General features: G+C 44.3%; 1 protein-coding gene across 1 annotated transcript; it reads right to left on the bottom strand.

Annotated features, from left to right (window-relative positions):
• Positions 1–226: 226 nt before the first annotated feature.
• On the bottom strand, positions 227–27,579 carry LOC311439601 (uncharacterized protein). Its single transcript, XM_084525494.1, has 7 exons — positions 26,575–27,579; positions 26,040–26,257; positions 24,694–24,890; positions 20,345–20,573; positions 4,210–4,417; positions 2,862–3,082; positions 227–1,359 (listed from the first exon to the last, which is right to left on the bottom strand). The coding sequence occupies exons 1-7, from the start codon at positions 27,030–27,032 to the stop codon at positions 1,133–1,135; spliced, it is 1,758 nt and encodes a 585-aa protein (XP_084381620.1). The 5' UTR covers positions 27,033–27,579; the 3' UTR covers positions 227–1,132.
• Between the last annotated feature and the right edge of the window lie 209 nt (positions 27,580–27,788).

Genomic DNA, 27,788 nt, shown 5'->3' with positions numbered 1-27,788 from the left:
TGTGCTCTGAACGTTTGTCCACTGGGAACCGAGAGCCAGATGTGCCTCTCATAGTTTCCAGGCAGCACTGATCCATCAGATGACAGTAGCTATTGAGCACTCCTATGGTGGCCCAGAGACACAAAGATGAAAGTCTGGCGCCTGTCAGCACCTCCCTTGCTGTTCCTGTGTCCCTTCAGTTTTCACTTGAGTCCCCTCACAAAAGCAAATGCCACAGAACACGATGTTGCAATGCTAATGGCCTTTATTTCTGAGAAAGAAAATCATGAGTTTTATGATGTTGAACTGCCAGACAGATTTGGGATCCCTTGAACTTTGTTGTCAAATTCCTTCCTGCACCCACTCCCACTGCCTATGTGGCTGTTCGGAGCCTCAGCTTGGAACCCACTTTCCTCTTCAGAAGCATTTTCCACAGCACCTCCAGGATGAATTTTACTAGGGAAGATGAAGAGGATTTGAGTGCCCTCTTGAACAAAGATTTTTTCATGAAAGAAAAAAACAATGATTATTTGATGAACAGTCAAAAGGAAATCACTGTAAATAGACTTGGAATCATTTCTTTAAGAGTGGCTTGTGTTGTATCCCAGCTGCTCTGCCTCTAAGCAGCCTCTTTACCCCCAACTCAGGGGCTCCACCAGTTGTAAAAGCAAGAATTAACTAGTGCCAGATTCAAGTCTCAAAATATAAACCATTTTAGATACGGAAAGCAAAAGGGGTGGGGGGAGGCTGATTCATAAGAAAACTTCTGAGCATTATTGTAGCATAAATAATATGGCATCTTTCACCTCAAATAGCCTAACACTTCATAAAGTGATATGAGCTTCACTCGTTGCTGAAATGCAGCTATTTCTGAAGTGGAACCTGATATCTTTTTTTTTTTTTTTTTTTCCTTAAACCAGCAGAGCAATGTTTTAAGGTGGAGAGTGAAGGATACAATACACAATCAACTGTAAGTATAATCTAGGATGGTGTTGCGAAATGGGAAGATCAAGTAAAATGTACTTTTACTAATGACATGCATTCTAGTGTATCTTAAACTTACATCCTTAGTTTGCAATTGTAATACATTTGAAAGAGATTTAGGAAACTCAAGTAATGTTTTGTCTTCTTTCTTTCTTTTAGGAATGCTTTCTTACAACTCTTTGCCAGCAGATTCTCTGTTTCCTTTCCTCTCTTCATTTAATTTAATGTCCAAGTCTCGGAGCTGGCTGAGGAACCCTGTGTTTGGGCAGATGTTTCTGTGAGAACCCACTGTTTTCAGAGCATCCACGAGTGTCATGTTTTTGTGGATCATCAAAAAGGCAAGCACTAAGGATGCAGAGCGGCTTACCCCCATGGCACAATGCACGAACACTTTACCTGCAGAAAGAAGAGACACGAGGTGAGCAGGCTTTAGCATTTCTAAAGTGAAGGGAATACAGAGAGGACAAAAACTACAAGACATGAGTTGGCAAAGTAGCTGTGGTGTTCAGTGGGTACTCATTTTTTTGCAGATTGCCTAAGATTGTGCTATAGATCACAGCTGAAGTGGTATTTTGTACTGAGTATACGCATCTAGCTTAGGCCTTTCAGTAGTTAGCAAAGAGAAGAATACCATTTACACAGCTTATCTTGATGTTCAATAGCACTGGAAAGAATGGACATAAGCACTGAAGGTAGATACTGGAAATGGAGCATTATGAATGTTCTTCCCTGACCAAAGTTAGTGCATGATGGACTTTTTTTATGTAAGATTTCAAGAGCGCTGTGGAGAGGTGGAAGACTAAACACCCCCATACTGACATGTATTTCAAAAAGTTGTTGCGAAGTTATACATAGTTCAAGAGCCTCATGTTTGCATTATCCCTCTGCAGGCTGCATAGCTCCTGGGTGCTTTTTGGGCTGACAAAGCAGTGCGTGGGGGATCTGCTGGCCACTACCCTGCGGGAGAGGCCTCCAGTCCCATGAGGAGCTCTCACCATACAGGAGAGCAGGGCTGAGGAACCTAGGATGGCTTCTCTGCTCCCAAACCAGTTCTCATCCAAACTTTCTGGGTTCTCAGATATTTGTTCCCAGATTAAAATAGCCAAAACTTTCTGTGGAAGGAGACGCTTTCTGTGACAGAACTCATTAGTGTAACTTTTTGTGGAAAAAGGAACAGTTTTGGCAGAAAATTTTGGTCCAGCCCAGACTGTGATCATTGACAAGTCCCATAAACTCTGTAGGACCGTCTGCCTATAAAAACGGGCTTGTAATTTACTGTATCTCAGCAGCCCAGTGTGAGCTATAACTAGGGATTTAATAAAGCACTCCAGCGAAAGCAGCAAGATCTCACAGCCAGAGTCGGAGCAAGCTCTGGAACAAATGGAAATTATGATAACTAGGCCCTAATCCAAACTCTGCTGACAAAAATTCAGCAGGCTGCGGGTCAGGCTCGTAGTTTGCGACTTAGTTCATTAACTTGTGCTGCTTCTCTAGCTTAATAGACAGCCTGGACCAGGCTCCGGTTGTGTGAAGCACTTTGGCACGTGCAGCCTGTCAGCCAGTGCTCCCAGGTGCCAGCGGGGAGCAGGCACAGAGCTGCCTCGTGGTGCGGGGCATGAGCCTCCAGGCTGCAGCCCTGGCCGGGGTGCTGGGGGCACAGACACGGCAAGCAGGCCCTCGGACTTTGCCAGGAGGCAATTTCTGCAGGGTGGGCATGGGGCTGCCAGCCCTAGCTGGCAGCCACCTCATCGTGGCCACCTCCTCATGTGCTATGGAGCAGCAACCCCATCTCCTGTCCTGGCCACGCTCTACGTGTGCTTTCGCAAGCCCTATTAGTACAATGGGAGGCCCCATTGGCTCGTGTTGAAGCTTCATCCCAAACCTTTCCTCTCTCTTACCTCCTGAAGTGTTTAAGGCTTTGCCTATGAAATTGGCAGCGTCGTAGAAGAAGATACTTAAATCAAAGGAAGGATCATCAAATGCTTCTACTCCGAAGTACTCTATTTGCAGATCTTTGTAATATCTGGCTCCCGTGTTGATACTGTATGGTCCATCTGCTGCATTAAGGATGTGAGTAATGTTGAGGCTTTGAAGAGTAGTTTTGCACCTCGCAGCCCACCTGTTGAAAGATGCGGAGGGTTCATTGGCAGCACGCCTAACATTCTCCTAAAATATCGTGGTTTAACGTTGGTGCCTGCTCCCTCTAGGGAAGGATGCAGGAAATGCAGCTTGCTTACAGCACATGTGAAGAAGCACATAGCAAATGAAAAATGTGGTGTGGTGGTATGGAGAGCAGCGTGAGTACAGGCTTGCCTGTGGGATACTGGTAGCTGAGCAAATACTTCCCAGCAGTTAGCCCCTGGGAACACTGCTTACTGTATAGAACGGTCAAGATTTTACTTCAAATACTTGTTTAATGAGATCTGCAGCTAATCTCTCACTTGTCGTGTGCGTGGGTGGCAAGGGCGAGAACCCTCCCAGATGCAGCACCTTGTTCCTGGTTTGGACACGAAGTGGCTCTGTCATGCTCACCAGCCAGGTTCTCCCCTTTTCCAGCCATAAACTAGGACTGAAGTTATTCCATAAAGCTGTGCTCCTTAACTGATGTATATATAAAGAGGAGGAGAAAGGGTTGGTAAACATGAGCTGTTGTTATGCCCATCTGATGATCTATGTAATTTGCAGTAATCTAAATAGAATGAAACAGCACTAAATAGAAGTAGTCACGAGTATGAGGTATTTACATGAAAATTACTGCTTAATATTTTCAGTTTTACCGCCTTTGAAAAGAAGTTTGGATTTGGACTGCCAAAATCCTTACTGCAAATTTTATTTGGGTCCTTGTCCATCTGGCTCCTGATCCTGCTGCTCCTGTATTTGAGTAGAAGGCTACTGTGGCCTTGTCTGCTGCCTGAGAGCTCAGTTCCCGGGGTAGATAATGCTTCTCACAGTTGACACTAATTTGGGACGGGTTCTTTCTAGACTTCTGTCTAGAATACAAATAATTATTACCCTGCCAAAGTCTGCTGTGGTTCACAGAATGCAGAAAAAACAACTCAGACTATAAATTACCCTTTTGTCTGTCATGTTTTTCATGACATTCAAAGTCCTTGTGTTATCAGTTTTGGAAGCTTGTGTTGTAAAAACATTCCTGCAGACCCAACAGCTGGTCCCCAGTGCACCACATCCCTTCCTTCTCCTCCCAGGGACTGATAATAGCTTAATAATAGGACCATATGTTCTTACGCATCTCCCAGGTAAATATTTGGCCAGACTTGGTCCACGTGATTATCCGACCCTCCTCTGAACCAAATCAGCCGCTGGAGGTCTGCTAGCGCTGGTGTTTCATAGGAATCTGGGCTCCCTGCACTGCTGGTTGGGGAAGAGTCATCTCTGGTGTGAGGCATCTTGCTCCTCTCTTGCACACACTCGGTTTGTCTCAGAGACAGCTTTTCTGAAATGAATTAAGAGGAAATTTTCATACAGAAATAATATTCCCTAGGAAGCAGTCCTGTTCATTACCCTCCAAATAGCATTACATTATTATAACTGGTGTGTGCAGTAGGGCCTGCAGGTGTTGCTGAAAGCATCCAGAGAGCAGGATTGACTCTGTGGTATGACTCTACAGCATGTAATTCATCCCCTGAGAAGGCTGCAGCATAAGACGATATGATTTAATTTCTTGTCAAGTAACGCTGTTGAAAAAGAACGTCCTGTGCCACCCGAACACAACATTGACTGAAACTCATAGGTGCAGTTATTATTGCTGTTACTGTAGCTCTGATGAGTGTAATACAGGAAAGCTCCAGCACTTTGTGTTGGAGAGTGTTTGTGCACACTTGCTTCTTGCTACTTAAAACTGGAAGTTTTTGAAAGAATGAATCATTGGACTGACTTAAACTCACAAGGCTTCTAGGGCCAGGGTGGAAATCTTAGGATGTGTATATAAGACATATTCATATGGTGTATATGTATAAATACATAAAATGTATGTGTGTAGAGTTATTCTTTCATTTATATGGATGTATTTATATACATACATGCAGATCTACATGCACACATACAGTTATGTATGTATGTGTGCATATAGGTAGAAACAGAGAGAATTTTAACTAGTTTTCTGTATATCTCAGGTGAATGTCCCTGAACACTCATCTATACCAGTATACTTATGTCTGTCTGTCTCAGTCTCTCTTCTGGGAGCTGTTCCACTTTGTATAAATAAGGCGATAGCTATTTTGTCTCCAGAGAGAGGCTGTGTCTCTCATCTGAAAGGTAGGGCATTTACCTGGGATGTGAGGAAAAAGAGCATATAAATTTTGGAAAATTATGAGGCTGAAAGTTCTGGCTTTGTTGCCATTAAGAATCCCAACTAGGACTGTTTTGCTCCCTTACAGAGCCTGCAGTAGATCCTGTGCCCCTTTTACAACATTGTTTGCTGTTTTAGACCCAGGAGGCTCAGTCCAGCCCGAAGTGGAACTCTATCAAGAGCAAGAGTTCAAAGGCATCCAAGGAGGCCCTTCTCTGAGACTTTAGGAGCATTCCCCTGCCAGGATCTCATTATCTGGAATTGCTGTTCTCGCCTCCAGAGAACATTGATGAGCTTTGTTTGGTTGCTTGTTGGTATTAAAGCCATTATCAATGTGGGAGCCACATGAGAACTTGTTCCCAAAGTGAGGTGGGTGGCCTGTGTTTATTTTGCGAAAGGTTATGTGTCCAGAATAGATCTTTGGAAGTCATCTAGTCTGTCCCCTGCCCCACAGCAGCAGCAGCTAGATGGATGCTGTTCCAAAAGCCCAACAACAACTTTGTCTGAACAGGCAAGTGTGTTATTTTAAACAGCGTAGGCTGATGAGAGGCATAAGCAGAAAGCAAAAGAGGATATCTTGTTGCTTATGGAAAAAAAGTAGTTCAGATGATGCAAGGCATATTATTGATCACACCACATATATTCCCATGACCTCAGACTAAATTTGTTTTCCCCACTCCCCTCTCCCTCCTCCTCCCCACAAATGTTAAGAGCAGCTACAGCTTTTTGTACATTCCAATAAAAAGGAAGTCTCCCTGGGGTAACTACTTAATAAGCAAAATATGACAAGCACAGTAAAAATGGTGGGGGAGATGGAAAAAAGTTAACTGGTTTTTACCTTTAATGATGAAGGAAAAGAACTACATATGAGTAACTCAGGAAAGTAAAGAAGGAATAGGGAAAAAAAGCCTACAAATTTTTCAGGGCATATAACACCAAGAGCTTTAGTAAAGGAATATGTTGTGTGCTCCCAGCACAGATTAGCATGAAGAATAGCACAGAAAAAGATAATGTGCATTGCCTTACATGTTACACTGCCTTGCAGAAGTCATGCCCTGTGCTTGAGAGCTACTGCTAGCATTGTTGTGATCTCTTTGTATTTTCACTGATACAGAACATTAAGCTGGAGCAGTAGGAGGAAATCAAGAGGTCCTACATCTGGAGATTCAGAAGACCATGGACTAATTTCCAAGGAGCATGTATGACTCTCAGACGCTGCAGATGTTAAAAAGCTGAAGTTGTGGAGGTAAGCAGATGGCTCCTAAACTTTCATTTGTCATAGCTCCCCATTGCTTTAAGCTCCTGTTTAATCTGTCAGGTTGTTACGGTAATGGAGATGATTTGCAGGGAGAGGGGAAGAGGTGGCATCGCTAGGCCTCTTGTTCAAGACCTGACTTTGGGGAGATTCTCTTGGCCTGGTAGAACTGAGATCTCTTGGTGATGGTGAAACTTAACAGGCGTCTCCAGCCGTTGCAGCCAGCAAGGTGCTTTGCAACAGAGTTCCCTTTCATTCAGCAATCCTCTTCCCAAAAAGCGCGTCAGCGTTACTTGCTTCCAGTGACTAATAGCAGACAAGTGAGTTCCTCATCTCAACGTGCAGCACAGCTCCTCCCAGCCATGCCGCTCCGCTCTGCTCCGTGCTGGCCTTGAAATTGAATGACTCCGCGGGGCCTTCAGGATAAGCTTGTAAATAACTATATCAGATGATTGGACTAATGAGGAAGGTAATATGAAATTTTTAATTGAAGACCAGGGATTTTGCTGAGGGTTTTCTCCCCACCCCCTTCTACTTCAAGATACTGCAAAGTTAGCAGAAGTGCTGCCACTGATCACGTTACTCTACGCACTTCCCCCTCTGGGTGGCTCGCAGAAGCTGCTCTAGCTGGAAACAGTGACTGCAGGATGGCACAATCCTTCGTATCAGGAAGAAAAATCAGTCTTACAAGGTCACTAGCACTTTCTGCAGAGACCTAGTCCATGCAAGCTAGGGAGCATTGTACTTCTTCCCTCCCTTCCCTTTTTCTTCTTCCCACTGTACTAGAAAAAATTGCCATTTTCTATGCAAGATAATTTTTTTTTCTGGCAAAGAAAAAAAATGCACAGCCCCCGCTGACTAGAATTGTCCAAAGCATTTAACAGATTTGTGTTGGACTTGCAGATTCCAGTCTTATAAAACTAAGCAAATTCCTGGGGGGGGGGGAAGAGGAAATATTCCAGTATTGAAGGGGTTAAAATAGTTCATTTTCATATTTCAAGAAAAAAAAAAGTCCAATTCCATTTTTTCTATTAAGAATTATTTTTTGTTTTGGAGTTTTAATTTATCATTGCATAAAATCTTTTAAAGTATGAAAACAAGATGAAGTGGCTTGTTCCTGGTTGAAAAAAACACATTTTGTGCAACTAAACATTCACACAGACTAATTGAGCAGCCTTCACGTTCACTTCTGTGATGGGGAAGGCCTGCTGCCATTTTGCCATGGTTGCTTCCACGTCTCCTAAAGCCAGAACTGAGCTGCAGAGAGACTGAACATCTCTCTGAAGTCCCAAGAGGAGCCCGTGGCAGGGCAGCAGCTGAGCCCCAGGCCCTGCCCTAACCACCTTCATGTTATCTTTCCTCTGTCTCTTGTGCTAGCATTTCTCAGCTGGCCTGGCTCTGCCTGTGGCAGTGATGACAGCCTGGATGGGGACAGGTGTCTTTCGGTAACAAGGTCTTACATTAGGTGGTTGGTAGCCTCTGGCACTGCAGAGCACTGGCTTTGGGTGGACATCTGGTTACCACAATAGCACAAGCACTAGATAACAGTAACATGACACAGAAGGCTCCAGCAGCCAAATATCCTAAACTCCCTGAAACAAAAACCAACAGACGAAATGGTGCAAAATACTAGAGAACGAGATCAGAATATAATTTGCATGAAAAACAAACAAAAAAGGCATGATGATACATTTTTAAATTGTTCTCTACCCTGTTTTTTCTTCTCTTTTTCTCTGACCAGGCATCCCTACACACATCTTTTACACTCCTTGTGCTTTTCTCTCAGGTAGTGCTTAACACTATGGCTCTTTGTCCTCCTGATGGAAAAATCCAGATGGAAAGAAGCGTGGTTCACAGGGAAATGATCGTGTAAGTTGAATTAATCTTTCAGATACTGTAATGTGAAACCTGATCTTCTTTTTTGTTAAGAAGACCCAATCTGTGTCTCCACATTTTGGCCAGAATCCGATGCTAAGAGAACCCAGGAGTCTCCTGAGGTAGAGCTGAAAGCCTCATGCACAGAAACAGGCGCATTTAAAAGCAATAGCAGAGTTAAAACAGCCAGATGGGAACCTAGCAGGCAACTGAGGGGGGAAACTCTCTGTTTTCCTTGCAAGCCTACAGGGGCTTGTTTGCAGGAATTAGAATCTCTCACCAGCAGTTCGCTGCAGCTCTAATACCAAGTGGTATTGAAAATGAGAAGCAGGTTACGGCTGATGGTTTAAATGAGGAACCTATGGGAATTTTGAAATGAGATCCTGGACTCGTCTCAGTATAGACCGCGCACATGGCAGAGCAATATTGCTTTCTTGGCTGACTGCATCATATATTATGGCCTTTTATTTTGCCCACGTTCAAACAGCGGGGAGCAGCAGAAGTTCATTGCTCCTGCTTGCTCCTTAAACCCTGATCTGCCTCACCAGAGGCAGTGCCCCTGCCTCGTGGAAAGCAGAATCAGTCCCTCAGCCCCCGTGCGGGTATGTGTTCAATGCAGCACTGTATTAATGCCATTTCCATTATTCTGGAGTGAAGAGAAAAGCAGAATGTACAATTAAAGCTCTGTTGGCTTTTTTTTTTTTTTTTTTTTTTTTAAGAGAATTTACTGCTCGGGAAAGATGCCAGATTGAGGGCTCTGGCAAATGCAGCCCTCGCTTTAAGCATTGCACTGGGGAGGAGTGGGGCGCAGCCCTGCCAGCCACCCGGTGCTGCAGGTGTCTCCAGCCCTGCGCTGCAGCAGCGCTTTGCTGGCTGGGGAGAACCCGAGCTCTAACACCTCTTCCCCACCCCATCTCTGCCCAACGCCTCCATTCACGCCTGGTGTCTGTGGTGGGGCCCAGTGGCTCCTCCAAAGCGGGCTGGAAGAGACCAGCTTTTGCTCGCGAGGCGCCAGAGCTGGGCTGAGGGGCAACTGATCTGCACGTGTTGTCCCAAGACCGTATCTTTCCATGGGGAGAGAACCTCGGTGGTGCCCCCAGCCCCGTCCTGCCTCCCCCAGCCCTCCCCTGTCAGAGCCAGCAGCCCTGGAGGTGGCAGCTCCTCGTGCCCAGGCTTGTGCTGCAGCAAGGGATGGAGAAATGGGGCGTCCTCGCTGCTTGCAGTGACAGGCCCTGGCTGTGGCAGGAGGGCAGCTTTGACAGCTGCAGCTTCCACATTCAAAGGAGAAACAACGAAAAAAAAAAAAAAAAAAGCATTACCTTAGCAGCTGGCATCTGTGAGCTATTCAGTACGCCATCCCCAGCAAGACAGCGCTGCCCTCCACAGGCTCCTACCATAATTTCTGACTCAGCTGTAGATACCTGTCAAGCCTAGGGTGATGCTCTCCCCTTTGGCTCTCTTCTGGGGCACTCCTGTCCAGGGCACAAATGCTAGGATATAGATTTAAAAAACAAAAAAAGGAAAACCACATCCTACTGTTTCTCTCGACACATCTTGACCTGATTCTTGCTTCTCCCTGAATTAAAATAGCTGTAGTTTTAAGTCCCACCGCCAGCAGTCATAACTGTGCTGTAGCCGGGAGAGCAGCAGCCCGCCATGCAGATAACTGTTTCTAATAGTGGAAACTTCGCCCTCATCTTATGTAAGGCCAGGAGTGGAGCAAAGCGGCTGCGGCTTGTGACGTGCTCGGGCTAAAAGCTTCCTGGGGCAGCCCGTGCCCCGAGGGCAGAGGAGCTCCAGCCAAAGCAAGAAAAGCAGAGTGACCTTGATATTGATAACAGCTCAGTGAGCACTGCCAGCCCCACGCTGAGGTGTCATCGGTGTCACAGGCTGTCCATAGGTGAAAGTTACAGGCACAGTGTGTGCCCATCTGACACAAATGATGTCGAACAGACCAGATTCTGAGAGGGGGAAGGAAAAAAAGCCTGGCAAGCTTCAGGAAAGACAAACAAGGATGTTAATATATTGCTATTAAAACAGGCTCTGAAGCAGTTGCCCTTCTGCAGGCGGTATGGATTTGTATGACTGTGGATTAAAGATTTTTTTTTTTCTCCTCGATTTACTCCTCAAATGATTTTTGTCTGACTGCTGCTGTCAATACAAAATTGACGACGCTGTCAAGCTTGCAAGATTTCAGAGTATTTGAAGGCACGAGTGAAGGTTTTTGATATTCCTCAGTCACTTGGCACTGGTATCTTTGAGCTGCCTGTCTCTCCCTACATTTCTAATGTCAGCAGCAAAGTGCTTTCCCTTGCCTTCCTTGCCTTGCCTGAAAGGGTACATATGAGAAAGACATCTTTTTATAAAGTTGACAAAGCTGTACAAACTCTTTGCAGTAGAATAAAGAGCAAAGAGACTTCAAAACTCCACACTTGAAGATCTATTTTGGCACTTACATTTTTTTCAGGGAAATTGTAGAGTTCTCGAGGGATGCTCTCAGCTTTGTTGGGGTGAAGTTGAACATCTTTCCTTTAGATTTTTAATTGCTGACTTTAAATGGATTATCTGTTTTTTGATTAAGCGATGCCCAACGGATCTGCCCCATGCCCAAGACATGATGTTGATGTTGATGCCCCCTGAGTCTTGCAGTGTCGGGCAGGGCAGGGGCAAAGGTGGTTATGCTCCAGCAAGTTTGGGGAGTTGCTTGTGCTTTTTCCCACCTATATTTCATCAGGTTTTATGCCGTTGTTTTTGCAATGCTGGTTCTTGGTGATGCTTCGCATGGGCTGTAGGTCAATGCCACAGCTGGTAGGGTGGGGAGGGAGGGTGAGCCCCAGCAAAGTGCAGCCCCGTGGCTCCCAAGGGACCAAGCACAGGTAGCCAGGAGGGGAGCAGCCTTGCTGGAGGTTGTCCGTGCCGGAGGCGATTTGTAATAGATGCTTTGGGAAAAGGCTGCAAATTTCAGTCCATTTTCCCAAAGCAAATCCCAGTGCCTCCAGCACCACCCTGGGAAGGCCGTCCTCTGCCTGAGAAAGTCACTGTGAGCAGGAATATGTTAAGGATTGTGAGCTCCTCAGGTACAGTGGTAATGGGAGCCATCCCTGCGCTATAAATAGCATTAACATCCTTTCTCTCTGGTGCCTGGCATCCAAAGCAGACATTTTTGCTGGTGCTAGTGAAAAAGAACAAAGCTTTGAAATGCTCTTATTTATGTGCTCTTTGCAGGCTGGAATTTTGTGAGTAGCTTTTCTTACTGACTCTGAATTTTGAGTTCATTTTAAGGTGAAATATTGGATTTTTTGTTTAGGATTTTTTTCATTTTTTATTACCATATGTTATTTTCATATCTTTAGTAAAACTGTGTGAGAAGAGCTATCGTGAAAAGAGACAGGGGATCAAGACTAGCTATTTACAAGGGACTTCTGCGTGAAGGAAAAGCCAATTTAACAAACAAACAAACAAACAAACAAAAAACAACCCACAGGAACCATAATTTAACCTTATATGCTTTCTTAACAAAATATTGAAAGTGGTTTATTTTAGAATTAAGAAAATCACATAAGGTGTTTTGGCATGATTTGTGGTGTTTACATTGGGAGATCAGAAAGAAATAATTGTTGCAGTAGAAGGAAAATCCTTGCATGCCTATCAGACAAGGAAACAAAGATGTCTTTTGTCAAGGAACTCCAAAGACCCAGGAGCAAAACTGGCAAAAGGGACTTCTCTTCAAAATACTGATTGTATTTTCTATAAAGTCCTGTTATAAAACTGCAAAGCCTCATGTGCCATGCAACTCCCCTTTGCTTTCTGGGCAGTGAAGAAGCAGCAGGCCTACAAAGCAGACATTTTGCTGTGGGATAACCACAGGAACACTGCTACTAGATCAGCTGGTAGAGCTGGAGGAGTTAGGTAAGCCTTCAAATATACAAGGGCTATGTTTTTTTTTTCACTTATGCTAACTACTGTAATAACACACTACCTTTAGTGACAACCTTTGCCTTAGACCAGTACAGCAGCACTGCTGCGATTGAAACACTGTTTTTCTTTCATTTTGCCAGAAGATGGCAGAAGAAAGCAATCTTGGATGTTTTAAAGTAGTGTATTTATGGCTTTTAGAGAGAGCGATTACTGTTGTACAAGAAAATGCTGTGGTTGGATGGGAGAAAAATGTGAAAGGTACTCGATTAATTAAATTGGTATTGACCTGAGCAAATACATCAAACGATCTACACTGTATCCTTTCCTATGCAGGTTTTCTGTATGAGAAAAGCATGTAACAGTGTTCAATTTTGCCTAGGCACAGTGCAGTTTGGCCTGGATTTGCTCCAGTGGCAAGATCTGTTGTAACAAACCAGGCTCCAAAGATAAAGAAACCTTGCAGAAGTTGTTGGGCATCAGTGCGAGTTAACAGGCCGTTACTCCTCAGGGAGTTATTTCCAAATGACAGCCCAGCACAGACCCTGGGGCCACCACTCCCCACCAGGTGCCCCCACAGCCCAGGCGCCCACAATTGTTGTGTGTCATAACCAACTGGAAACGTTAGATGGAGCCTGCTGCTGACTTGAGTTTAGTTCACGTCAGAATTGGGCGTCAAGATAATTTATCAGTGGCATTTGTGGTTCATCCAACACGGGGAAAAGCATCCCAACCAGGCAAGTCACACCGCAAACCCAGCAGCAGCAGCAGGCCCATGCCATAACCTTGCCATCTAGCCGGGGCCTGGTGGTGGGAGAGCCCTCTGCCAGAGCCAGCTTTCCATCTCTTGCTCTTCCTTTTTTTTGTTCTTCTTTTTGCAGGCTTTTCCTTTTCCTTCCTTCCTTCTTCTTTTTTTTTTTTTTTCCTCACAGCCTGAGCTAATCTCTGGAGCTGATGGAGGCAAGGTGCTTGCTGGGTGCAGAGGGGAGCAATTAGGGAGTTTTGTAATGGGACCAGACCTTCCATTCATAATTAAAAGCATCATAAAGTTTAGGAAGTAGTTAATCTGTGGAAGGCCAAAAGCTGGAGGCGATGCAGCGGAAGAATCACTCCTACATCGTCCAGCTACTTATGCTCTCTTCCCCTAGACACTGCTCTGGGCTGATAGAGAACGATCAGCTAACCAGACCTTCAGGTCTAACCTGCCTTGGCACCTTTTCCATGTGTCTTATGAAAGAGGTGTCTACAATACCCATTACTAACTATTGAATTATATAACATGGGCACTAAACGTACCACATCTGCTTCCTAGGCTGTGAGGAACATTTATCACTATGAAGGAAGATTCATTTCTTAGCACCATCAAGGAGGAGGATGACAAAGGATTGGGAGTGGAGAAGGAAAAGAAAAATGTTTAAAAGCAACTTTCAACTGTTGTGGTGATGAGGAAAAACAGCTGAAGACATAGATGCCTTTCACCTGGACAGCAACACCCTCGCCCAATGAGATGATGCTAAGACACATCCCAGTGCCCTCCTCCCTCAGGATTCTGATCCTAGTTGGCTTTTTAAGGTGTCATTCCTTATATTGTTCTGTTTGGTAAAAGGACTTTGTTCCCAGGTTGGTTATGTGCTTAGCAGCAGGAATCAGCTTCACCTTGTGAGGAAAGCAAGTGATTGAAGCTCTGTGGCTGCTGGCAACACCACAAGCGCACTGATAGCATCCAGAACCCTTCTTTTGTCCACCTCAGTCACAGGGTCCCACCTGCTGTTTGGAAGTGGATTAAGCCTTACTGAAAATGAGTAAGCTTAACAGAGCACAAAATGACTTTGAATCTGCCTCATCTAGAACGTCCTTCAACCTGGGTCCTTTTGCTACACTTCAAACAACTGATCATCTCAATCAAAGCTCCCTCCAGGATATGCTGAATCCTCTTCTGGAGACAAGGTGAGCAAACACATACCCCTTACATGTTGAGGTTTTAGTAGATGTGGGTATATGGGAAAACAACACTGTAGACGCCTCTTTCCCTTCTATGCTTAAAAGAAAAATCCTCCTCTGACCCTCCTTTTAGCATTGAAGCATTGACTTCAAATGCTAATTTGAAAGCCCTGGGTGGAAGGGATTTTGCAATGTTTTCTGCTGGGTGAGGTGTATATACCAGAGAAAGAAAGAGCATCCATACAGGTGAGCTCAGAAGGGAGGAAGCTCCTGCAGAGCCAATACAGCCATGGCAGTGGTGCTGAATGAGGTGATGAAGGGGCTGCACACATCTCTGTTCTTCCCCTGCCCATCACTCCTGACCATTGCCCCAAGCAAGGGCTGCAATTTGGGTGGATCGCTCCTAACCTGAAAGGTCAAATCTGGTCTGAAATGCAGGAACCCAGAGCTGGATCAGCTCAGATGAGCCCTTTTCTCTTTTCCTTTTGCTGTCAGATGGAAGAAGGTGGCTAGTGGCTTGCTGACAAAAAGCGTGCTGCAGAGCTGAAGTGCATTGTTGTCATGGCTTACTAAATGCCTGTCCCACTTTCTGCATCCGTGGTGACAGCAGCCTGTATGTGGGCCTGCTTATCATGACTGCCTTGTTTGCTGTGTCTTCCTAAGGTCATAAACAATTGCGATTACCAAATAACCCCATCTCATCCCTCTGTTAGCTTAAGCATCCAGTTGATGAATCGAAAACTGGGTGATGACCGGCAAGGGCTCTGCGGTTAAATACTCAATCTGCCTCTGCTAGCAGAGGTGTTGGCACTGCAGCGCGGCTCTCTTCACACGCACGCAGGCTGCCGTCTGGCCAGTTACAGCTCCTCCGCGCAGGATGCTGTGCCTTGACTTCACAGCTCCTCTGCATGGCTACACACTTTCACAGCACGACCTATTAGCACCAGCCCTCCCTGTTTGCAGAGAGTTGAAAGCATGCCACCTTTTTGGCACAGCAATGTGGTCTGCTACCCCTAGAGGTGGAAAAACAAAACAAAACAAAATAAAAACAATGTGGCCAAAGAGGGAATCCTGAAAAGAGAGCTAAGGTTACGGCTTTCTAAATGTTTATCTTCAGTCTGTATTTGATGTCTGGATAATAAGGTGACTGGGCTCTTACAGCAACTTGAGGCAGGATAAACAACTTGGAGGAAAGCAGTGGTTTTCCTGAGCTGCAGGACAGAGGATGTGCAGGACCTCTCTCAGCCTTTGCGGCTGACAATTTTGCATGGTGTCTCTTGCAAAACCCTTCAAATCCAAGCTTTAGTTATGGTCTTTACAGCTGCACTTCTTGTTTCTAAAAGAAATGGATCTCCCTCCACACTGTTTGAATTTTCTCACACTGCTTTGGTTCACTCATTGTTTTCCTGAGTTTAGCTGTCTGTGAAAACAATAGAGGAAAAAAATAAAATTATCTAAGACTTTTTTCTTATATGGGGGAAAGAGCTTTCAAAGGCAGAGGAGGGAGTCTATCAGGCTGTGCACCTAAGTACTATTTATGCCCTTGAATACATTTCACTCACAGTGCTTAATTGGTCTGTGAAAAACCATTGCCAGAAGAAGGAACTGACCGTTTTTATAGAGGGATCAATAACAAAAACACTCAGTGGTATTTTTCTAGAAATTAAAAATATAATAAAATAGAATTAAGAATTATGCAAAGAATATGTTTCAGGGCATAAACCAGCCTCTCCAGAAACTATGCAAATTCAGTTGGTGAAAACAACAGCAGCCACAACGAAATGAGTTGTATACGAAGAACTGAGATCTCAAATGTGATATTATGCAGAAGGTAAAGAGACTGTACTAGATAAGTAACAGCTCACTGTGTTATCAAGGGTGCACTTTGATTTTGATGAATGTTAAAAGAACCTTTAGCCTTGAAAATAAAGAGGATAATTTCTCTCTAGGCAATGGCTGCTCATGAAAGTCATAAAATAAGAGCACTGGAGCCCTAATTTTATAGTGCTTTTTAAATGATTTTCAAATGGTCCAGCTGCTTTGTGCCACAATAACACGAGGCAGAGATATTTATGCCAGCGATAACAAGCATGCATCAGCCTGCCCGAGCTGCTCTCCACAGGCAGCCAGCATTAGGTGAAACACATATGGAAAACTGATACTTGCCAATGCGGATTGATCACAATTACACCGTGGTTGGGGTGATCCTGGGAAGCTGCTTTTTCCAACAGACAGCTCGACTGTTTCTCTTGTTTGCGTCTCGCTTGCGGAGCACAGGATGTACGCAGCTGGTGATTCTGCTTCTATTTTGACACTTGAGAACCTGCCAGTTACATACGCCTCCTAGGCCATGCCGTCCTTGGTAGGCACCTCTACACAGAAGAGCTAACTCAGCCCTGGGTTGCACCACTGTTTTTTTTGGTGGGAGTTTCACCATGGATTGATTGTCCCCAGCGCTGATGTTCCCAAGTTGCACTGGGTACATTTGTACAGAAATGTATGCACACTGCAAACAAACTCAGTGCAAATGCTACATAGTTCTGCTGAGATGCTGGAGTTGTCACCTGCAACTTTCCCCAGGTATTTTACTTCTGTCTCTAGGACTTCAGTCTGAAACTGTTTTTCCAGGCTCTGCCCTAAGATAAGAACTACCGCAAGGTGGTGTAGTTTTGCTTGTTAATTTGCATTCATTTCAAAAATCTAATTAGCATTTTATCCTTTCACTCCCCTTTGCTTTGTGAGAAAGCGACAGAAGACAGGCTAACGAGAGAAGCTCTGAGCAAGCAGAGTAGGGTTGAAAGAGCAGTTTCTTTATGAAATATTCCTGTAAAATTAAGGAACTCAGCTCTTTATGTGTTTGCTAGCACTGAAGACACAGCACAGCTTGCTTAAAGAGAATTTTGGTGGGAACAGGGCATTCTGAGAAAAGAGCTAATTTATGGCAATACATTGCTGTAAATCTCAGGTCCATAAAGCTAAGACTGAGCTGGACAGAGGACATGGTGAAATGAAGGTACCTCTGGGAAGTCCTTGGGAACTGAGCATCTATTGTCAGCAGGGTGGGAAAACTCTGTCCCCCATTTGGGTAACTTGTTGTCTGCTGGACTTCCACATTTTCCCCCCTTTTCATTTGATCATCCCAGTGCAGCAAAACAGGTTGCCATTGTTTTAAGTCCAGGGATATTCTTAAAAGTTTTAACTTCAAACGTGGGGCTGCTTTCTCTTGAAGTCAAGTTTTATGAGTCTTCACAAACAGAGGGGACAGCAAACGGGGAGCATATTCTAGAGGTCTATCTAGCACGTCTGTTGTCTTCATTTAACCAAATGTTTGAGTAGTGATTGGGAAAACCCTCTGTCCCCTAAACAGAGAGGAAACATAGGTTTGATGCCAAAGCTTTAGGTCACGTTCCTTTCATCTTTATCTCATATTCAGATTGGCTGTCTGACATTCCTTCCTGTTACTTTGATCTTCTGTTTCATAAGAATTTACATAGGTGTATACCGTATGTATCTTAGTTCAATATCTAAGTCCTGCAGCTGTTTCAGGAACTCTCCTCTTGATTAAATTACTCAGTACTGGATAACTCCTTGGATAGCATTACCCAGAGGAAAGTGATGGAATATCATAAGGTTAAGGTAGCACAAGGGAGACAGATCTGCTTTTTCCATGAATACAGTGAACCAAGATTTTCCTGCAAAATAAAAATGAATACATGTTGTGCTGTTCCAGGCTGCACAGAATAGTGCCATGCTCACAGATTGCATAAGCTGGTACTTCTGCCTTACCCACATCATCTCATTTCTTAGAGATTGAATTTACAGCTGCTGTGATAAAGTACCCTTCAGGGTATTACATTCATCTCTTTCATAAATCAAGAACCACTTTTTGTTACTAGAGATCTGAGTCCAGAAAAATAGGAAAACATATGGCATTAGGCTTTGTAAATGGCCAATTGGCATGTCTTTACAATAGCTGTTTGCGGATTTTGGCTGCTTCTCAAACCAGAAAGTAACATTTTGTGTGTTTTGTATTCTGATGAATCAATACAGAAAAACTCAAACAACAACAGCAACAAAAGTGTTTTTCAACTGGAAATTTGTCCTTCTCCCCACCCACTAAAATACAGCATTGTTCCCATTTCTACTTGCTTACTTTTTTCTCTTCTGTTACAGAAGACACACTCCGGTCATTGTAGTGGGCCATGTGTGATCCTTGACACTGACTTGGATGTAGTTTTGTGGACCACTCCTTATCTTTCAGGATGCTGCTCTCCTCCCTCTTACCATGGAGACAATATCTGTAAGTAGATAATTAGGCTTACCCAGTGGTTGAATGAAGTATAGTTAATGCTTCTGAAGTAACCTGTGATCGCTTAACGAAAGTGCTGTGTTAGAGCAGTGGCTTACCACTGTTTGGCCTTGAGAATGTACTCAGAGGTGGTAGAGAAATGTGTGCCAAGGTGAAAGTCCTCTGCAGTTATTCCATAACAATGCCATTCCTGGCTATGGAATGTTTGGTCCCCTTTGCTTCCCTATGCAAAACGTGCAGCATTCAGTATACAAGGGACACCAAGCCACAGGTCTTTCTTGCTTTGGGCTATGAAGCTGTGGAGAATCGTGTGTGAAAGTACGTGACAAAAAGCAGCTCAACATATCTTATTGCCTTGTAATCTCTTAGTCTGCAGAGTTTAGTGCCTACCACACTTAGAGACTTGCGTAGGAAACAGTAATGTAGTAAAAAGTAAAAGGTGGTGATTTCCAAATATAGTCAAAATAGAAGTAGAAAACGTAGAGTATCCTGCCTATAACTTCCTGTAAACTTAACTAGTATTGCAGGTTCCATTTGACTACAGTCATTGGGAGTTACTGGCCCAAACATCTTATAAAAATTCACTTCATGAGGTAGCTCAGGTCCTCCTACAATTGGACTTGAAGTACAGTGCTGAAATAACACAGTCAGGTTTTAGTAAAGCCTGTAACCCTTTTGCCTCAAACTTTGATTGTGTCACGTTTCTTTGCTGGGGTGGTATTAATCTTGGTAATCTGGCTAAACTCCACTTGTTAAACCTGCCTATTTAAAATTCACTGTCAGGTTTGATTTCTGCAGGATATTTTACATCTTGTGCCCTGAGCTGCTTATTGTGCAGCACTTTTAAAAATATTTTACCTTTCAACCCAAAGGGTCTTGGCCTTGGCCTTTTGTATCAGCAGTGGCTGATGGCAGACAAATATTTAATAATCAGTTTGTTGACCACTTCAAAGTCCTCCAGGATGAAAGACATCATGTAAAGTCAGCCATGCCTACTTTATTTATAGTGTATATTATATAATGTTATAGTGTGTAGTATATAATGAATTATTGAACCCATTTAAAGAGGCCTCCCATCAAAATTCTGATAAAGTCGTAAGGAAAAATGTCTTATAGAATACAGCTTTAATTCTAGATTGATCTTTAATTGCCTGGTAGCTCCTGAGGAGCTGCACATAACTGCTTCCACAGGAACAAGCAGTGACAGTTTGTGGTACTGCTTTGGGTTATTTGGCACGAGCTGTGGCACAAGTCTTGATGCTGGCACAAGTTTGCTCAATTGCTGAAACAATCAACATTCTGTCAGAAATTTCAACTGAAAATCAGCTTATAATACAAACAGCAAATATTAGAGTACTTCATTATTAATATTTGAAAATCGCTGTTCTTTAATCACCAAATTGAGAAAGTGAAAAAAAATCATAGTTCAATTTTAAGGCCACTCAGAATCATGATTCTGCCTTGTGGTCTACATGTTAAACACTGCACCATTTAGGAAATGTATTTTTTTCTTATTATTTTTAAAATAATACAAATGAATAAAGATAATTTTGATCCTCTTCTTAATCCATTTTAGTGTGTTTTGAAGGTTCTTCTTTAATGGGCAGTCATTTTGCTTTCTTCTGTGCTAATCTTACATCTATTTTAAGGCAACTAAATTTAACAACGCTAACTAAATAAAACAGCATATGTTAACAAGCACTACATTCCTCAGCCCTTCAGCCTCAAATAGCACTTATGTATTGCCCATGTGGAGCTCAGGCCACTCGTCACCCACGTGCTTCAATTCCACCTTGCAGCTGCTCAAAATACTTTGCGATTCCTGGGCAGAGGGAGCGCAGCTCGAAGTGTTCCTGGGTGGCTGGGTCCGACCACCTCCAGGCATTGGCCGCTTGTTGGTGGCCATGCACAAATGTAGGCAATGGAGAGCTGCTGCTGCAGAGCCAGCAGGGGGTGCCTTGCTGGAGTGTGCTCTTCACTTGATGTTCCCAAGCAGGTGGCTGTCTCTAAATGTGGTACACGCATGGATGCCTCCCAAGATGAGCTCCGTGTTGCATCCCCGATGGAATGGGAACAGCCACAGGAAAACAAAACCAAAACCAGATAAACCAAAAAACACCTCCCCCCAGAAGCAGTAGTGCTGTGCTTGCCAGCACAGAGCTCTCCCCATGAAAGAAATGTCAATGAATGCAGCCAAGACACAGTCCCCAGTGCCTCATGCTACCCAGTTCTAATAATAAGCTACTGGGAAACAGGGGACAGCTCATCTTAAGGGCGAGTTCAAAATAAAGACCAGGAGAGCAGCTGTCCTGGGCCTCACCACAGTCCATCGAGTTTGACTGTGGCTGTAAGCTGAGACTCACAGAAAATGAGACCAGGCAAGTATGAGATATACTGCTTTCTAATACTGTCCCAGCTTCCAGCTGGCTGCAGCTCAGGAGCTTCCAAGTCTGGTCACAGTTTCTGTGTATTTGGTAACCCTGAAGGGATTGCTGTTCCTTAAATGTTCCCAGTTACTCCTTGAATTTTTGTAGGCTTCTACTCCCTGCAGCATCCTGGGGCAAGGCATCACACAGCACACCTAACCCCCTTCCTCCAGTTCCCAGCTTGGCTTCTGCTGACTTTATCTGTTACCTTCAGCTCTTCTACTTGAGAATAAGGGAAACTTCCACTGGAATTCTGCATGCCTCCCTTCAGGGGATGCTGTGATTTTGTAACTGCTTTAAACTGATTTAGGTCCCTTTCACCATGCCCTCTGCTCACAGACACCCACCCACAGCCTCCGTTGAGCTGGCACTGAGCCTCATGACCTACTTGGTAAGGTGGATCAGGAATTGCGTTTAGCTGAAAATTGCTTTCAAAAACCAAAAAACTTTGTTTCAGGAGCGTGCATCTGAGCCTGGGCAGGAAGTCCAGTGTGCCTGTTTGCTTCAGGGGAGATGGAAGGTAAGCAGCTCCTCGTCAGGCTGGGTGCCCAGCATTGACGGTTCCCTCAGGGTCATGGGAAACTACAGGGGCACCTTGGGTGAGCCTGGGTGCTTTGGTTCAGCAGGTTCAGCTTATCTTCAGCTACTGAAGCATCTTCCCAAGTGGGATTCTCCCTCAATGAGGAGTTAATGTTCAGTGCCTTTAGTCTCCTGCATCCTGCAGCCCCTGTTGTCGTGTGCATATTCTAAACAAAGTGCCACTGGTGAGGCAGTGTTTTGCTTTTATTTTGGCTCCTCAGCTTAACTTGCCAAACCAATATTCAAAATACAAGTTTTTTGGCTGATAGAGGAAAACAGGGAAGTACTAATGTTGTGTCACATCACGACCTGAGCTATGGATAATCTAAGGGACTGGTGAGGTCTCTTTTCCTCCTAGCAAGTCAAAGCAGTGTTTGCTGTTTCAAGAAGTTACAGGACTAATTTACATATGTTGATGGGAATCTTTTTCCCTGTGCAGAGCTGGAGCCAAAGGTGCACAGTATATAAAGAAGGGAGCAATATTGCCGGCAGGAAATTTAGGCAACACAACCTCTGCAGATTAAAAACACTTCTGTGATTTGCCACTGCCCTTGAAAAGAGTTTCTAACTATTTTTTTCTATCCGCTGGGGTAAGTAAGTCTTGCTGTACAAAATCACTACCGTGTCCCTGATGGAATGGATGCTATACTGGCTCAATTTCGGTCTACAATTCTGTACCCCTTGTGAAACAAAACTCTCAAAGGAGGAGTAGTATCTAAGAGAGCAGGTACTAATTTACAACAAGAGCAGCTTTCACAGCTGTGGCTTTGTGGGACAGATGTTCAGGGGCATGCAAAGCATTATCCTGATGGGAGGTTCCATCAATCTTGCTCACACGTGTCTAATTTTGCCCAGCCTAAAGCCATTAAGATGCATTATTTCACTCACATCAATTCCAGACTTTTCAGTGCCATGTCTTCAAAAGGCTTCAAGACTGAAATCTACTGTAATGTGAATGAAGTATAAATTACAATGAAATATTAACTCATGTAAATCCTTATTAATGCTAATGGAGATCTTCAAAGCAAACCCAGCTCCTCCTCCACTGCTCTGCTACTTTGTGAGGTATAAAGATTGTGCTAGCACTGTTGGGTTTTAAATGTGTTTTTCTATTTGATCTTTTTATGTTACAAAATTTTCTCTTTGTTGCCAGTGGAGCTCTTTGGCAAGATTTAGGAAAATCTGAACAGACAGTCAAATAGACCTCTAAAAGGATCTTAAATATGCTTATTTTGCTGTGTGTACATTGAAATAGGGATTTCTACATTCCCATAAGCACTAGGCCAAATCAGTATCTGTGTCTCAGCCTCTCCAAGAATTAAGGGTGATAGAGGTCTGGGAAGGAAGAACAACAACCCACAAGTCACCACCATTTAAGTTTTGTAATAACTTTGCAAGCCGTCTCCAGCAGAGAGAAAATGATCAGGCCTGATGCTTCAAGCAAGCAGAAATGTATTTACTCAATCTGGCAGAGAAAGTTTATAAGGTCATCTAATCAATAAATCAACCTAGTAACAAAGGGCAAAAATAGATTTGATTATTGCTTCATGGTTCACCACAAGGTAACAAGGTAATTTTCAGGGAGAATGGTAGCATGAATTTCAAATGCAGTTTCTGTATTAAAAATCGTGTTGGTTTAAGTAACTGATTAACTGGTCATAGGAAAAGTGACAACCTCTAGACAACCTAAAACTAATTTGTATCAATTAAGCCAAGTTATTTATTTAAGCTAACTCAGTTCCCTGCTGAATTTAGAAAATAGCAATGTAAGATGGGCCTAAATCAAATTAAGGGCATGCAGGCAGGCAGGGAGTCTGTCAGTCTGTTTTTTTAGGCTTATTTTAAGTTGAAGCTTTGAAATCTGGAACATAGACAAGATACCACATTCAGGTGTCAGCACCCTTACACAGAGATGGATGGAAAGCAATACTTGGATTTCCTGGATCTTTGACACTTCCTTTCTCTGGACTAATCCTTTGTGAAGGAAGAGGCCAGAGAGAGCAGATAATATTTAGGCTTAAACCTGAGAAGTTGAAAGGAACAGGATAAAGGCAGGAGGACGGGCAGAGGAGGAAGATGTTCTTGCTCAGGTTCAAGCTGCTGGTGTGCAGGAGGAGTTGCTGGCCATGGAGCTCAGCAATTCCCTTGCAGACTGAGGGGTAAGGAGCAGAGAGATGGTGCAAAATAAACAATTCACATATTAAACCAAAAATTACTCCTTATACATGTCTTTTATGGATTTAACATCCACAGGCCCTTAGCACAATCTGCATTTATTGTGGGCAAGAGCTTGGAAACACAAAGTGGGGAACAGGCAAACACATGCCAGTAGCTCCTCAGTAATGACGAATGCCCGGGTTCCTACCTGATGTTAAACCAAAAATGATTCAAAGCCACTTACACAAAACTGACGAATTTACACTTAAAAAATACCTTGAAAATCTGTCTTCTTTTTTAATGTCTTCAATATAGTACATAATATACAGTATCTTGTTGAAAAACATATTTACACAAGAAAAGGCTCGTGGGTTTGCTGACCCTGAGACTGCATACGGAGCTGCGCAGAGGAAGTTTATTCTGCTGGTGTGGGCGTTCAGGCTGCCACAGCTTTGTGTGGCACTGCAACACTGAGGAGACTGGCAGAAGAGGAAGGTGTCTGCAGCAGTGCTTGGGCTTCTGACCAATTGCACTCATCACATCACCAGGCCTGCAACACGACAAGCTTTTCATATGAAAACTACAACCAAACTGAAGGTCATTTTACACTCTTTAGTAAAGGGGACTCAAACATACTGTACCGCTAGATGCAATTATTGAACTTGTCTCTGGTATTAGCACAAGTGGGGAACAACCTCAGTCCATCCTAACTGCTCCAGGGGAGTCATCTGGTAGTACCACGCTGGGCACAGGAACTCTGCAGCATGTGGTACTTATGGGGCAGTGCTCGTCTACGAGGAACTGAGCCGCCAAAATTGATCCATTGGCAGTTCTGTTGTTTTTTTTTTTCTTTGATGGGTTCCATAACTCTTCATTCTTTCAGTATGCACTGATCACGGGAAGTATTGTAGGCACATTGATTATGAAGGCTGAAAAACTGAATGCAAAAGGATTTGCCCTTTCAGCAGCCCTTCTTTTGCCGTAGCTGAACATCCAGATTTCGCAGGTGTTTCAGAAAGCCACGATTGGGTGAAATCCATCGATGTTCCTTCACTGTTTTGATGGCTTCAATCAATGGGAGGTGGTGATTTATCATGAGATATGCTAGGACTAGGGAAGCTGACCTGCTTACTCCAACTGCACAATGTACCAAAATTTTAGCTGGTCAAAAAAGGGGAAAAAAAAAAAAGGCAAATTATAACCATAAAGGTGAAGTAGCACAGAGGATGAAGTTGAATTTAAAGGGAAGACAAACCCCTCCTGTATTCTCCAGCGTGGTCAGAGCAACACAGCAAACAATTTATTTTCTACCCTTTCAATAGACCACATGAACTGCTAACAGTAAAGTCTAATTTGTAACTGTTCCAGCAACTTGAATGAGCAGTGCCATGAGGTCACAACCTGATTTCAGAAACACTGGTAAATCAAAGAAAACCCTGTGGAAGCACTGATGTTGTTCTGTTGTGAACAAGAGGAAAAACAGACCCATTGCTTTCAGAAGGGCTCACTAAGGTGAAGAAGAATGCTACAATATGGCCTGAAAGGATGGCACTAACACATTAGCCACCAAGAAAAATGACTGGCCTAGTACTATTGCATAATAAGGCAATTTGCTGTGGCTGTATTTCTTTTTTGAAGGCAGAGCGTGTGAGACAGACTGAGGTAGATCCATTAATGCCAGTTTACTCATGCTAAGGAATAATCTTTTATGTAATAGATGCTAATTAGTATTTTATAGCACCAGTGCCAAGACGCTCAATCTCTTGTGCAACGTGTCATAAATCTCCTTGGGTAAAGGTGCATCTCCTGCTAAGGCGCATGCTCTGCAGGCCCTATTCACACAGGGTGAACATCTGCAGCGTATGGGCCTCTTCACATGTCATGTAGCTGGAGAAATCAGGACTTTTGACTCTATTCATGTGTTCTTACAAATACAGTTACCACAAGAGGATCTCAGAAGACTAGACCAGATAAAACTGTGTCCATATCAAATGTGTGTTTTTTTCTTTTCCTTGTTTGAATAAGCCTTTCTTTCCAGATATTTTTCCCTCTCCTCCTTCTCCTCTCCTCCTCAGTCTCTCTTGTTCACTGTCCATCCTTTTTCTCACGTCAACTTTTTGCAGTCTTCCTTGATCTTTGGGACCAAGCTAGAGCTACACATGTGCTCAGCACACCCTCCCCTCACCACCCACCAGGCAGGTGACCAGCAGTCCGCATGCTGACTCGTCCACCACTGAGCTTGTGGACCTGACCAGTTAGTTACAAGAGGCTGCCAACACATCTAAACTGTGAACAGTGATAATTTCATACCTCCTGGCGTGTTCAAGGCTTTGTGGATAAATTCTGCCGCAGAGTAAAAGAACTGGCTTATATCAAAGCTGGGGAGGTCGTGGGCTGGTACACCATAATAATCAATGGTAGCTCCGTAATAGTCCTGGCCTCCGTGGCTGTATGCTGTGCCGTGGGCAGCGTTTAAAACATGGGTAACACCCATCTTCCACAGAATAAATCTGTTGTGAGCTGTTACTCTGAGGAAAAGGCCAACACAAACAAATCAAGATGGGTACAGAGATATTCAGAGGGCAGGAACAGTCCTGCGATTGCATCTCCCAAGCCATGTGTTGGCACATAAGCTAGCACATTGTTCCCGAGGGTTAACAAAGAAGCAAGTACCCACTTAATCATTATTTTATCTCAGAAACTTTGCTGTCTGCAGTCTAAATGACATTAGTCAGCAAAACCAAGAGCTACTTAATGCCTGACCGATTAGGGATAATAACAGACTGAAGAGACAGAGTGTACAGCGTGGCGTTAGAGCAAAGTCAGTCCGTGCAGCTTTACTTACAGGTCTCCCAAGAAGAGATTAGGCCATACTTCGTCAACGTGGTTACAGGAGGGCCGCCCGGTACTGAGGAGCTGCTCCAGTTCTTTGAGGGAGGGGACGTCTCCCGTGCATGGCTCGAGGCCCGGGGGGCCCAGCGCCTCTGCCCCGGACATGTGAGAGCCAGGGCGAGACCCACTCCCGGCAGCCAGAGGCACCGAGCTGGGCGCTGGGGAGCTGCCAGCACCCGTAGCAGTCACGGGGCACCAGGAGATGGGCTGGGGCAGGTGCTGGGCCGCAGCTCCTGACACTATGCCCACGCTGCAACATCCCCAAGCCCCCTCCCCAGGGCTTGGCCTGGTAGGCACGGGCAGTAGAGACAGACGCCTGAACCTAATCGTGCCTTGCTGGTTCCAGTCTGCTCCCTGCTGTTCATCCCCAGACCCAGTCCTTGAGTCCCCAGCCCGCAGGACACCCACCATCTACCCAGAGATAGCCTGGATGGCCCTCAGGGGTGTCCTCAGTGCTGCAGCAGCAGCCAGCAAGGCCTGACTGTTCATCACAAAGCCATAAAAGTCCTGATAAAGTTAAAATGCAAACCTGTCTGGGGCAAGATGCATGGCAGCTATCTCACAGTAACTCAGTGGCATTTAAAAGTGTAGCTGCTGAAGGGCTAGGAATGCATTGACGTGTTCTTTCAATGTGGTCACCAGGAAGCTAAACACCAGGTAGGTTATGACTTCTTGCCTATCACCAGTAATCTAGAGAAATGTTATTTCTTGAAGGTACTGTTTTTTCACTAAATGGAAGAATCCGAGACTGTTTGTTATGTTTAATCTTTTCTATTGCAGTTGCTGCTTTCATCAGTGCATTAATATAACAACCTGTCACACGTTGTACCATGCCTTCCTGTGCTGAAGACAGAGCCAAGAACGTGAGTGTAATGGTTGTCAGGTGAAACTTGTAAGCCTCTGCATTAGTTTATATAACAAGGTCTGGAATTCATAGCTTGGAGGTTTAGTGTGTTAAACTGTCATATTAGTGAATCCTTGTAGGGATGCTAGTGCTTGTGCTCCTGGCCTGCAGGCTGTGTGACTCCTGGCGGGGGTCTGCCTGTGGGCAAAACGCATGAAATGCTGATGTTCTTCCTTTGTAAGCCTGGCAGCTGATATGAAGCTCCTCTACCAAAGCAGTCCAGAAGACAAGGTGCTCCCAGAAGAGAAGCTTGGTGCTGCCTC

The sequence above is a fragment of the Aythya ferina genome, assembly GCF_964211825.1.
Source record: "Aythya ferina genome assembly, chromosome: 7".
NCBI classification, from domain to species: domain Eukaryota; kingdom Metazoa; phylum Chordata; class Aves; order Anseriformes; family Anatidae; genus Aythya; species Aythya ferina.
This window is presented reverse-complemented; position numbering and strand designations above follow the sequence as displayed.

Bases quoted from the DNA above. Each gene is read 5' to 3' on its own strand.
- LOC311439601 (XM_084525494.1), bottom strand. From the start codon at position 27,032: ATGGTGGGTGTCCTGCGGGCTGGGGACTCAAGGACTGGGTCTGGGGAT. The intron at 24,891-26,039 runs GTATGAAATTAT...TTTTTTGACCAG, and splicing joins AGCCTTGAACACGCCAGGAG to CTAAAATTTTGGTACATTGT. The intron at 20,574-24,693 runs TGAAAGGGCAAA...TACCACATTTAG, and splicing joins TACGGCAAAAGAAGGGCTGC to AGACAGCCACCTGCTTGGGA.